Source organism: Panthera pardus, unplaced genomic scaffold, assembly GCF_024362965.1.
Source record: "Panthera pardus isolate Hobbes unplaced genomic scaffold, ASM2436296v1 HiC_scaffold_8, whole genome shotgun sequence".
NCBI lineage: Eukaryota > Metazoa > Chordata > Mammalia > Carnivora > Felidae > Panthera > Panthera pardus.
This window is the reverse complement of record NW_026527013.1, coordinates 151,458,451-151,470,570: the sequence shown is the minus strand read 5'-3', so window position 1 is coordinate 151,470,570 and position 12,120 is coordinate 151,458,451. Positions and strand designations below refer to the sequence as shown.

General features: G+C 38.8%; 1 protein-coding gene across 3 annotated transcripts in view; it reads right to left on the bottom strand.

Moving 5' to 3' along the window:
* Positions 1 to 1,277: 1,277 nt before the first annotated feature.
* Positions 1,278 to 12,120, bottom strand: part of CHRM2 (cholinergic receptor muscarinic 2) — a 146,457-nt gene continuing 135,614 nt past the window's right edge. For all 3 annotated transcript variants that reach the window (XM_019452864.2, XM_019452863.2, XM_019452865.2), the window contains one exon: positions 1,278 to 6,726. In XM_019452864.2, the coding sequence (XP_019308409.2) occupies positions 5,278 to 6,678 (1,401 nt within the window). In that variant the 5' untranslated portion in view covers positions 6,679 to 6,726 and the 3' untranslated portion in view covers positions 1,278 to 5,277. The remainder of the gene's footprint in view (positions 6,727 to 12,120) is intronic.

Below are 12,120 nucleotides of genomic sequence, written 5' to 3'. Positions count from 1 at the left end.
ATTTCACTGGAACAATAAGACACTAATGAGAATTGACAGAAAACTCAATTTTTTTTCTAGAGATGATTTTGGTTCAGATAAGCAACAATGCACCCGGGTGGATTATGGAATAACAGGTAAAATTTAGGAAGTGTATAGATGGTGAAGCAGGTCATAAAATTTGCACAGAAAACTAGAATTCACTGAACACCTTGCATACCTTGGCAACTAAAGACGATAAATAGGACTCTTTGAGATGTTCGGTGCTTATGCTCTTCTATTAAAATGCAAGTGTCTCTTGGGATGGCGTGCCCAGGATCAATTAAAATCATAGCAGTAATTGCTAACTAGGAACTCATGCTAATGAACCAAAGAAAATGTTCTGGGGAACGTGGGTAGTTGAGTCGGTAACAAGGGAAGGAAAAGAAGTGCTATAAAGAAAATGTAGGGCATTCAGAAACAAACCACCTATGGGGCATCTGGGTGACTCGGTTAAGCCTCCGACTTCAGCTCAGGTCACGATCTTGTGGTTCGTGAGTTCGAGCCCCACGTCGGGCTCTGTGCTGACAGCTCAGAGCCTGGAGCCTGCTTTGGATTCTGTGTGTCCCTCTCTCTCTCTGCCCCTCCCCCACTCTCAGTCTCTCTCTGTCTCTCAAAAAGGAATAAACGTTAAAAAAAAGTTGAAATTAAAAATACAAAGAAGGCACCTATTTCGTAATTTCTTGGAGAAAACTTGGAGTATCATACTACACTAGAAATTTCTGGCATTTAATGTATGGGATGCTGTATTGGGCTCAAACTGAAAAGAGTGGCTCATAAAATACAGTGCTTGTACAACTTTTTACCTGTTTTCCAGAATGGAAAACATTCTGAAGGTCATCCTTTCCTCCTTGCATGATTATTTTTTATTTGACTAAAATCAGTTAACTTGGAGGAGAGCAAAGCTGTATGTCAATGAATTGGTTGCAATCTCATCAGGCAATCAGACGTGAGATCAACACAGCTGTTGGAACAGTAACAGCCAGAAAGATTCTAGTCACAGGCCAGTCGGGAGCACAGGAGCAAAGAGCATTCTGGTCATGTGGGGTGACACCAGCCAAGATTTATGAATATATTCCTCCAAGAGATATTTAAAATCAGTGCCATGCTTTCAAAGATTATAAAACAGCTTAACAGTAATACGGGTAGGATTTTGGCTGTTCTCAAACCCTCTCCTTCAAAAACCAAAACTGCTTTAAAAAACTGGGCCTACAAAATCTAGTCTTGTTACTCTGAAGCAACATATACCATATTGCGTATTAAGATTTTGTGTATAATATATTTATTTGCATACAGAAATATGTATTTCTATTATACATTTCATTACTTTATTTATAGAATATGTATATTAAGCACACAGCATATTCCAGAAAGATACATTAAATACGCACACAGTTCATGCTGCAGCGTGCACCCTTTTAAAAGAAGCATATTTAGAGGCGTGGTATTGTATGTACATGCTGAAAATACACTTTGCACAATTCATCCAGCTTTGGGTGCTTCCCTAATCTATTTGCAACATCAGTGCTGTGGTTGTTGAAAGGGAGATTATCAAACTGGGAGAAGGCAACTACCAATGAACTAAGAGAAAATAAAAGTAGATCGCATTTCTAAGTATATGTTGCCATCATTTTGAACTCCCATGTTCCCCAATGTCAGATCTCCAGGATCAAAAAAGCAGTGAATGGACAAAGAGAAGAAGTATGTGGGTCCTCCAGCCTCCACACTCAAATGGGAAAGCTTATCCCATGTGACTCATTATATTGGTGACTTTGTCCTAACCCTTGGGAGCTGGTATTAAATTAATGTGATCTGGTAAAGGGGTGATCATTTCTCTTTTTTTAAAGAAATGAACTGGCTTTTTGACATTCTTAATCTCCTCTTCTTATAAGACCACTCTGGAATATTTACATTATTGCTTTGAGGAGAGAAGAAATTCTTGACAGCTATCTACCTTTCCAGTGAAAATAACAGAGATGAATCATACTGTTTCTGAAAGAGACTCCTGATGTTTCTGAAAGAAAAAATGGCAGCTCCAATAGAAACTGACCACATCAACTCCAATCATTTAATGGTCAATTACCGGCAACCTCAACTGACTGGACTCTATGGCAATCGTGTTGGGACATTAAGATGTTGGAAACAATGTGCTACGTGCATGGTCTGGTGACTTTGGATGTGCAGATGTCTCCTGTGTTCCCAATCTGTGAATTACACATACACCAGACTCATGGGTGACAATGTCTGATACACAATTGGTGAACATTACCTTTTACAAACAGGTGAGCAATTTGCATTGATATTCTAATAGTGATACAGGATTATTTCCCCATTTTTACAAAGCAAGCGCTGGAATTCCTTAAAACAGATGAGAGTTTCTCAGCTTTGGCACTATTGACACTCTGAACCAAATAATTCTTAGTTGTGTATGTGAGGGAAAGTCGGCCTGTGCACTGAAAGCTGTTAGCAGCATCCCTGGCCTCTATCTGCCAGATCCCAGTAGCTCTCCCCCAAGTTGTGACCACCCAAAATGTCTCCACACAATGTGAAATGTCCCCCGGGGAGCAAAACTGTTCCTGTGTGAGAGCCACTGAAATAGACAAATCCAGCCATAGCTAATGCAAACCTTTGAATACAATCTCCATATCTTTCTAATCATCTACCATTTTCAGTATTCTTCCCGTGTCTCTGATTCCAGCTGACAAAGCTTTCACGATGTGTCGGTCTATAGTCACTTCCTTTCTGTAATGCGCGATGGTTTCTCTTTCAACAAGGTTGTGGTGGCTATGGCGAAGATCAAGAATAGAAGGAAGAAAGGGAGGGTGTGATGGCAATGAAGAGTAAGAGGCAGTTTGATTCATGGTGAGTTGAATTGTTAGAGCAGACCAAAAAGACCCAAATCCAGAATCATGAATCCTTGAATCCAAAGAGTTCATCCCAACTAAAGCTGAATCTACATCATAATAGTACAAGTTAATAAGTATTCAGCCAGCCATGGTTTTGTTTACAGCCAACCAAACAGCCCATTGGCTTGATGTCCCTTCCATTCAATTGATTCACTAATTTGAAGAAATAAAATAAAAATACATACGGATTTAACACTTACATTGAAGTAACTGTGGAGTAAAGGAATCTGCATGAACCGATGCCATAGGTTTACACGCAGGTTTATGGGCGGGAGTGACTGAAGTTATTCAAACAAGAAGTTATTTTTATAAAGGGTAAGTTACATCCAACTACTGTGGGCAGTTTGCCTCTTACTGACTGTCCTTTCTTTATTGTTTACCTTGTGCTTTTTTTTAATTCACAAAGTTGTTGAGATGCCATCAGTGAGGCAAGTCACACGCGCACACGCACACACACACACACACACACCAACTCTAAAGTGCTAAGGTTTAATACTGACAAATTAAACATGCTACTCACATTGATGTTACTGGTCAAGACAGCATAAGGCCCATACATTTGAAATGCAAAATATGAAATCTGAAGTGGGTTTTATAAATTTGATTTCTATTGATTGGGCCGTCTTCAGAAAATCTGATTTTAAGACTATAGCAAATACAGTAAGAAACAAAGTTGAGGGATAAAAACAGCTAAATGTGGATCAATACGATCATATGTTTATGAGGGGTACGAAATGAAAAGTCTCTACATGGACAAGATTCTACAACAAGCTACCGTTTGGCTAATAATAGTTCCTGATAGGACTTTTTATGGTCTAGAATTAAAGAAACAATGAGAAAGGACACAGGCACAGCTACCTGCATTCTTCCTCACAGTTTGCTGATCTCACTTGGCCTCTGTTAGTTATCCACTACGTTCTTGCCACAAAGATTACCTCTATAGACAGACTTTTGAAGTTAAAAAATTTTAGAGAGAATTGACAATTTGAGGAACATGGAACATGTGGTTCCAGGAAATGTTTTTTAACTATTTTTTTCCTCCTCCAGTGGGATATAGGATGGTTATAAAAAACCTCACTGGACTATAAATTGAATATAATTTGTTAGCAGGCATTGAAGAGAACATCTTATTCTCCTGGGAGTGACCCAGAAGTCATTGGTGCCACCAGAGTATGCTAATCCTACTTACGATCCCAAATGAATAAAGCAGCTTCTTCCTGCTGACAAAGGCCAGAAGTTCATGGTTTACAAGTTAGCATCTCCTAGATGGGTCAGGCAGATTCAGGTTGAAAACAGAATGCCCTCTCAGTCTTCTATTTTCTTATTTCAAAATTCATCTGGCCTCAGTAAACTCTCTCCAACTAAAGACGACCATTATTTAATTTGACAAAACCTCACTTTAAAAAATGACTTTGGTTCTCAAGCGTGTTTATGTATTAGGTAGACTAGCCCAATAACTTAAGACACTAGTTTAGGAGAAAACCAGATTGGTGAAAATATTTCACCTACAGGATCATAAGCAAACTAACACTTTATAGGCTTTTATATCCCCACAGAATGCAAGGGACACAGTGGGCAGGGGTGAAATGCCCATGTTCATGGCTGTTTCTGGTTGTATTTAGCAAAAGTCTTGCAGATTTTGTCCTTACACAATGTAGAATGGGGATGTACAAAAACCAGTGCCATAATAAGAAAAATAATGTTATGGTCTAGTTGGGGTTTTTGTGTGTTTGCTTTCCTTTGATGGTGGGAAGAGGGAAAGGTAAAAAAAAAAAAAAAATCCAAAGCATTGATTACATCGCAATTTTCCAAATAAAACTGTAACAAAAGAATAATATATGCTTAGCACTTAACACTATGGAGACCATTTCTATATATTTTTGTTTTGATCCTCTTCCTTCACTTGTCCATTGTGTGACGTCTATTTCTTTATGTTTAAGTCTCCATGTTAGCTGTGGCATTTCATCCTCATATGGACACTCGGGAACAAAAAAAAATGGGAATAAAAAGGAGCGAGGTTATTATTCTTCTTGTGCAGAGATAAAACCGTAGATTCAGAAGCCCTTCTTCAAGAGAGTACGAGAACATGTGGATTGTTCCTTAAATCCATTAATTCCAAAATGTCTCTTTCATGGTCTCATCGCTCTGAAACTGACAGGGCTGATAAGGTGTGGGTTTCTCAAACTGGAGCATAGGCACGATAAAAGTGTCACTGTCGGGCTCCTTAATTGCACATTCCATAATAAGACTATAAAGTGCAATGGCAGAGATTTTTAAAACTGGGAGGTTTTTTTTTTATCCCTTTTCTTTTTCCCAAGCTCCCCTGACCACCTTCCTTCTCTACAAAGGTGTTTTACCTCGTAGCGCCGATGTTCTTATAGTGACACATGAGAAGATGTTTAAAGGTCTTCTTGAAGGTGGCATTACAAAGTGCATAGCAGGCGGGGTTGATAGTGCTGTTGATGTAACAGAGCCAATAACCAATTGTCCACACTGTGTTGGGGATGCAGGGTGCACAGAAGGTGTTGATGAGCACCATGACATTGTATGGGGCCCAAGTGATGATGAAAGCCAACAGGATAGCCAAGATCGTCCTGGTCACTTTCTTTTCCCGAGAAGGAGGAGGCTTCTTTTTGGCAGGCTGCTTCGTCATCTTCACAATCTTACGAGCGACGATGTTCTGTTTTTCGTCTCCGTTCTGACCTGCAGAACCAACTAGCTCCACAGTGGTATTAGCTGGGGTACATGAGTCACCTTTTGGGGTCTTGGTGACAATTTTGATGCACGTCTGCTTCGAGTTCTCATCTTTGGAGTGGCCCAGGGAAGTGGAGACTGTGTTCTCATCCTGGGTTATTTCATCATCTCTCATATTAGAGGCTACCGCACTGACTGAGGTGGAATCATTGGAGCTCTCCTTCTCCTCTCCCTGGACACAGTTTTCAGTCACAGCATCTCTGGGGGCTTTGCCATTCTGGATTTTGTTGTGCTCCAGGCTACCGTCACTGCCAGGTGTGGTGTTGTTGTTTGGCCTCACTATCCTTCCTTGTACCAGACTTGGAGAAACTGGGTCTTGGTTGGCCACAGGCTCCTTCTTGTCCTTCTTTATCCTGCTCTTGCTGGCTCGGGATATGTGCCAGTATAGCACAGTCATGATGATCACAGGCAAATAGAAGGCTGCAATGGCGGTACCAAAGGTGACAGCGGCGTTGGAGAAAAACTGAATGTAGCATTCCCCATCCTCTACAGTCCTCACCCCTACGATGAACTGCCAGAAGAGAATGGCCGGGGCCCACAGGATAAAGGAGAGGACCCAGGCAGCTGCAATCATCATACCTGCCATTTTCGTGGTCCGCTTGACTGGGTAGGTGAGCGGTTTGGTGACACAGAAGTACCTGTCAAAGCTGATAATGAGCAGATTCATCACCGAGGCGTTGCTGACCACGTAGTCCAGGGCTAGCCAAAGGTCACATACCACAGGTCCCAAAGGCCAGTAGCCAATCACGGTGTAGAGGGTGTACAAGTTCATGGAGAAAACACCAATGATGAGGTCAGCACAGGCCAAGCTGAACAAAAAGTAATTGTTGACGGTCTGGAGGTGGCGGTTGACTTTAATGGAGACCATGACCAGAATATTCCCAATGATAGTCACCAAACTGAGGGATCCAGCCACAAGGACAATAAACACCACTTCAAATGTCTTATAAGGACTGGTCAGAGCCAGGCCATTGTTAGAGGAGTTTGTTGAGTTATTCATTTTGTGTTCTCTCAATCAGAAGCCAAGTAGCCAAACACACATTGAAACCTGCAGGGACATAGAAAAGAATGAACAGATATGACATAAACATTGCTTTAAAATATATCAGATTTCTTCCTTTTGAACCACGACTTTTTCTCCAAAATCCTCATTCTTCCCCTCCATGTTTATTGCACCTATCTGCCCCGATTCCCCACATAAAAAGCAAAGACATTAAATGGAGGATGCGAAAGATCCTTTCAGACTGGCAATGTATTTGACATCTGAAAACACTTTGAAAGCATCCATACCTAGATGTGGTATCTGTCCGTCTGTCATCAATCAATTTAGCTGAGTATACTACTGATGGATTAAACTAAATAAACTAGGATTATACATAAGACCTTCCAAAGCATCAAGAGGTTTCTGGTATAGACATAAAAATTAATAAACCAATGCGAGGAAGAAAGCATAAAACTTACAGTGTGGAGTGGGTGACTTTTATAGTCTATAGCATCTTTCCATCTGGTAGCTCTAAGTAAGCCTTTTTCATAGTAATACTGATACTGATTATAACCAAAATAAGATAATAATAATAACTAATTAGCCAGTACACTTCCACTAATGAGAATTATTCTTCTCTGATCTCCATTTTGCCCTTGTAGTGAGTATCGCATAGCTAACATTTCCAATATTCTATATCCTGCAAAATAAGTCATTTATTAAATGTGTATTGATAACCACATGAATTTTCTGAATGTTTTATCTTTCAAGTCACCACCAAATTTATTGTTCTACTGTTCTTCCTGCCAAATATTTGGTACAGTCAGGCTAGGATTTATATTTGTTTGTCAGAAGAGGGAACTGCAGTCCAGAAAGAGTCAGTAATTTATATAAGGTCACATATCGAGTCAATCAGAAAAATGAGCCTAGGAACAAACCTGTTTAAGAATTTACTCATTCACTTTGTCCTCACATCCCTATCGAGCAACTTCTCTGGATTAGGCATTTGATGTATGCGGGATATTCGGTGACGATTAAGACAAGTTCCCTGCCTCTGAGAGGCATATGCTCTGGGGGTAGGGATGGGCTGCTAAAGAAGCAATTATTAAAATTGAGTATACTTTCTGTTGCCAAACCCTTCAGTGTTTAGATAAACACATAATTATCATTTTTCAGATAATATCACCAAAGTCTGGTGCCAGCCTCACACATAGGAAGTTACATTTCAGCTATAGTTACAAAGATACGCAAAAAGGTCTACTCAAGGATGCTCATTCAGAAATGCTACAGTAGAAAAAACCCCTAGAAATATTAAAAACAACTCACTGACAGAGGATTGGTTAAATATATGATGGAATACCCTTACAATGGAATAGTACACAGCTGTTAAAACGGAGGTAGATATGTGTTCTGGCCTTGTTGTGGAAAGTTATACGGTTAGAAGATGATATGATCAGAGCAAGACTCAGAATGTTATAGAATATAGTTATAATTAAGCAGAAAGGCGATTACATATATGAAATGAATTTGTAGGTCTTGAGGAAACATTGAAGAGTTTAATCAAGGTAATGATGTTAATGAAATGCCACTTACCATTTTGCCTTCCGAAATTATACATGAGGTGGCAGTTACTGCTCCAAGGAAAAGGCACTTACAAAGTATCATTTATTTTTGATATCATACGCTTCAGAATACCGTTCAATGCTTCCATTATGAATATATCTTGTTATAATTACACAAAATGCAGATTTTCAGGCTGACTCCAGACCTCCCGATTCAGAATTACAAGGCATGTTAGGAAACACTTTTGAAGCCACCCCTGTGTTACCTGTTTTAAAATCTGGCCCACTATGTATCATCCCACCATTGGATACCACAACTTTTTCTGTTGGCTTGGTCCTCATCCATCACATAAACATTCCCAGTGTAAGTCTTGCGTGTTACGCTTTGGAGGAAATGCTTTCTTCAATATTATATTCCTCACTGGGTATTACGGAGAGTTTGGTTTTGTTAAAGCATAACACAACAGACATCTACTGGGGGGTCTTGAAATGTATCCCCCAATAAATAAGGGGGGAATATTGCAGTTAGTAGCCCTCAGGTTTCCACCTTTGTAGATCCCCTGTTCGTGGCTTTGACCTAGGACACCGATCGATAGACCCCATCTATGATTTTCCTCCTTCACTAGAAAAGCAGTGAATTTTGGCTTCTTAGTCTTTTTAGCTGTACCATCCAGCTCACTGCCTCAAATGTAACTGGTGCTCAAAAATGTTTATTGAATCAAAACAGGATTAACAATTAATATTATTAATTCAGCCTCTATTTACTTACCCAGTGGAACTGGCTCAATAGAATTTCTCTGTAACAGCACCCCCCCCCCTTTTTTTTTTGGTCATGATTCATACAACTGTTTATTCATGAAATTTATTTGAACAAAGTAATTTCACTAATCCAATCATAATTCCAATGATTCTTTATTAGCTAAGGTAACTGTAAGACAGAATCCTGACTTGCTTATAAGCTCGCTTTTGTCTGTTCATTAAATTCACTGACATATTTTGAATTGAGTTATATTTATCTGTTCACAAATCGCTCATTTTAATAAATTTTGATTGAAAAATACCAAAGATTTACCTTCTGAACGTCCTATTTGATACTTTTATATTTGTTTGTCAGAAGAGGGAACTGACATTCATTTAATAAAACATAGGACTATATTTATTTTAGTTTTAAAAAGCTTTTTGGTGACTTCCTCTCAAAAATAATGTAGAAATATAACATTTATGTTCAAAAATAAACTAGTTTGATCTTTTATTTTATGGATTAAGAAAGCATAAGAGTAAGTGATTTATCCATAGTCACATGGCTCTTGCCATCATTTATGCTAATAATAATACGTGTTATTATTCTAAAATATCACAGTAACATAAAGCTGTATGATTCTATTTATTTGTTAATTTTCCTCCTTTCTCGTCTTCCCCTCTTCTTGTTTACAGTGAGCATGCATTACATCTCAACTAAAAAACAAGGGGTGTCTGGGTGGCTCAGTCAGCTAAGCATTGGACTCTTGATTTCAGCTCAGGTCATGATCTCGTGGCTCATAAGTTCGAGTCCCACATCGGGCTTTGTGCTGACAGCATGGAGCCTGCTTGGGATTCTCTGTCTCTGTCTCTGTCTCTCAAAACTAAATAAACTTTAAAAACAACAACAACAAAACCCCCCAAAATCAAAGAATCCAAAAAACTAAAAAACCAAAAAAACAACAGTCTTAGGACTCTCAAACATATGTTATCTCACCTTCTATTAACAGCTCTATAAAATATATAAACACATCCAATCACCCCCTTGATCTGAAGACAGAAGCTGAGTCCACAGTAGGGGTTTAAGTGATCACTCTCGGTTTCAAGGTTAGTGAGCAAAAACTCTGCCACTAAAACTATCATCCTTACCTCTGAGTTAGATACTCTTTCTCAGTGTCCCTTCTGGGTAACCTCTCAGTTACCCTGTGGGTAAAGAGTTACACTTTACCCAGAGGTTGCTTGCTGAGCCAGGTTCTGTCTGGGGGGCTTGGAATTCTTACCCAGGTAGACATAGCAAATCTATATAATGGTAACATACTATATAATGATAATCATATCCCCTAAATTCTCAGAGTTCTAATATTTGCTTGTTCATAGTAATGCCATATATAAAAACAGAAAGCATTTCACTTAGAAGCAAGCACAAATGTCTGAGGGATGGCATTCTTTTCTCCCCTCATGATGCACGAGCTGGGGCGGGGGGGGGGGGGGTTGTTCCTCTCCTGTTAAAGAAAATACTTCTTTTTGTCAACCCCTTGCCTCCTCTGCTGTTTACATCTCTGTAAAAGTTTTTACTTCTGGTGTGGCATCATAGGGTTTTATTAAAGCAAAGATTGTTACATCATGGATGAAATGCCATAATTGCAACAGACTAAACAATGCAGATGACCCTCAGGATTCAACATCTTAAAACGGCAAGTGCACAGTAATCTACTTGGTATTTTACCATGTTAGTTTATGACCAAGTTTTGAAAGCATTCTGGAAATTTACAAGAAAACAATTTTCTGGCCTTAGTTTCTTTACTACTTGAGTCTCTATATGTAGCAGGGAGAAATGTATCATGGTTTCATATTAACCTTGCAAAGTTGTGAGTGCTAATCTCTGCTCTGAATTATCAGCTGTGAGAGTCTGATCATGTCACTAAACACTTCCATGAAGCTTTCTTTTCTTTTTTTTTTTTTCAAACAGGAATATTAATAACCCTATTTTTCTTCTAGAGTTGTGGAAAACATCAAAGTGAAATCATGTCTTTGAACCATGACCTATAAATGTTAATGCAAATGCCGTTAATATTTACATTTGGTAAATGGGTATAAATTAGTCATTTTTCTTATTAGTTAACGGAAAATCGGGCGTGTGTAGACGAAATAGGGTAGGAGTGAGAACGTGTAGGATATAGTGGTAGGGGTGATACAAATGATCATTATCAAGAATACCGTTACCAAGAACATGAAATCATTAATGATAATATTGATAATAGTTCACAGGTACTGAGCCTGATTCCTCTCCACAACAACTCCTGAGGTGACTATGACTGTGATATGCTTTTTCATACATGTTGAACTAAAGATCAAAGAATTAAGTTATTTGAGGTTCAAACCCCTGAGTTCCTGACTCCAGAGTCTGCTACAAGTATTTATTGTTTGCCTGAGGAACAATCTTACTCGGCAGCCAATATGTGCCCCAAATATTTATTACTCTAACCTGCCATGACTAAGCCTTTTTCCCCAAATTCAAGCTGGGTCCTTGGTTTACACAACAGAGGATCATCTTGTCCAGGCTAAAATTGTGACTTTGGACAGGACGTGTTCACAGTAAGATACAGAATAGTAAGTATGATTCCTGATTATGTAAATACATGACATTTAAGATTTAAAACATTTTCCTAAAAGCAATCATCACAAAAAACATGTCACCATGTGAATTAATATAGAACCTCTCACAGAAGTATTCATATCAGTTACACAGAAGTTCTAAACATTTACAATAATATTTTTCTGAAGTTAGAGGGAATGCTAACTAAAACGACTAAAAAAATAAATTCTTATGTGTATTTAGACACACAATGGAAATTAAATTTAAAAAATGGGATTTTCTCCATACTCTGCCCAAGCCAGGCAGCATGCCAGATATAAGATGGTCTCTTCGTAAGTGTGGCCACAGTGTAATAAGCTAATCATAAATTAATCAATACGTGAGGAACCTAAGTGTTAGAATTTTTTGCATGTTATTTTATTTAATTATCACAACAACCCTTAAAAGAATTATCATCTTTTTCAGTTGTACAGATGACAACTGATGAGACAGCCAGCAAGTACTGAGGTCACGGATGGAATTTAGGCATCTGGCTCATAGGGCCATATTCTTCCCACTATGTTA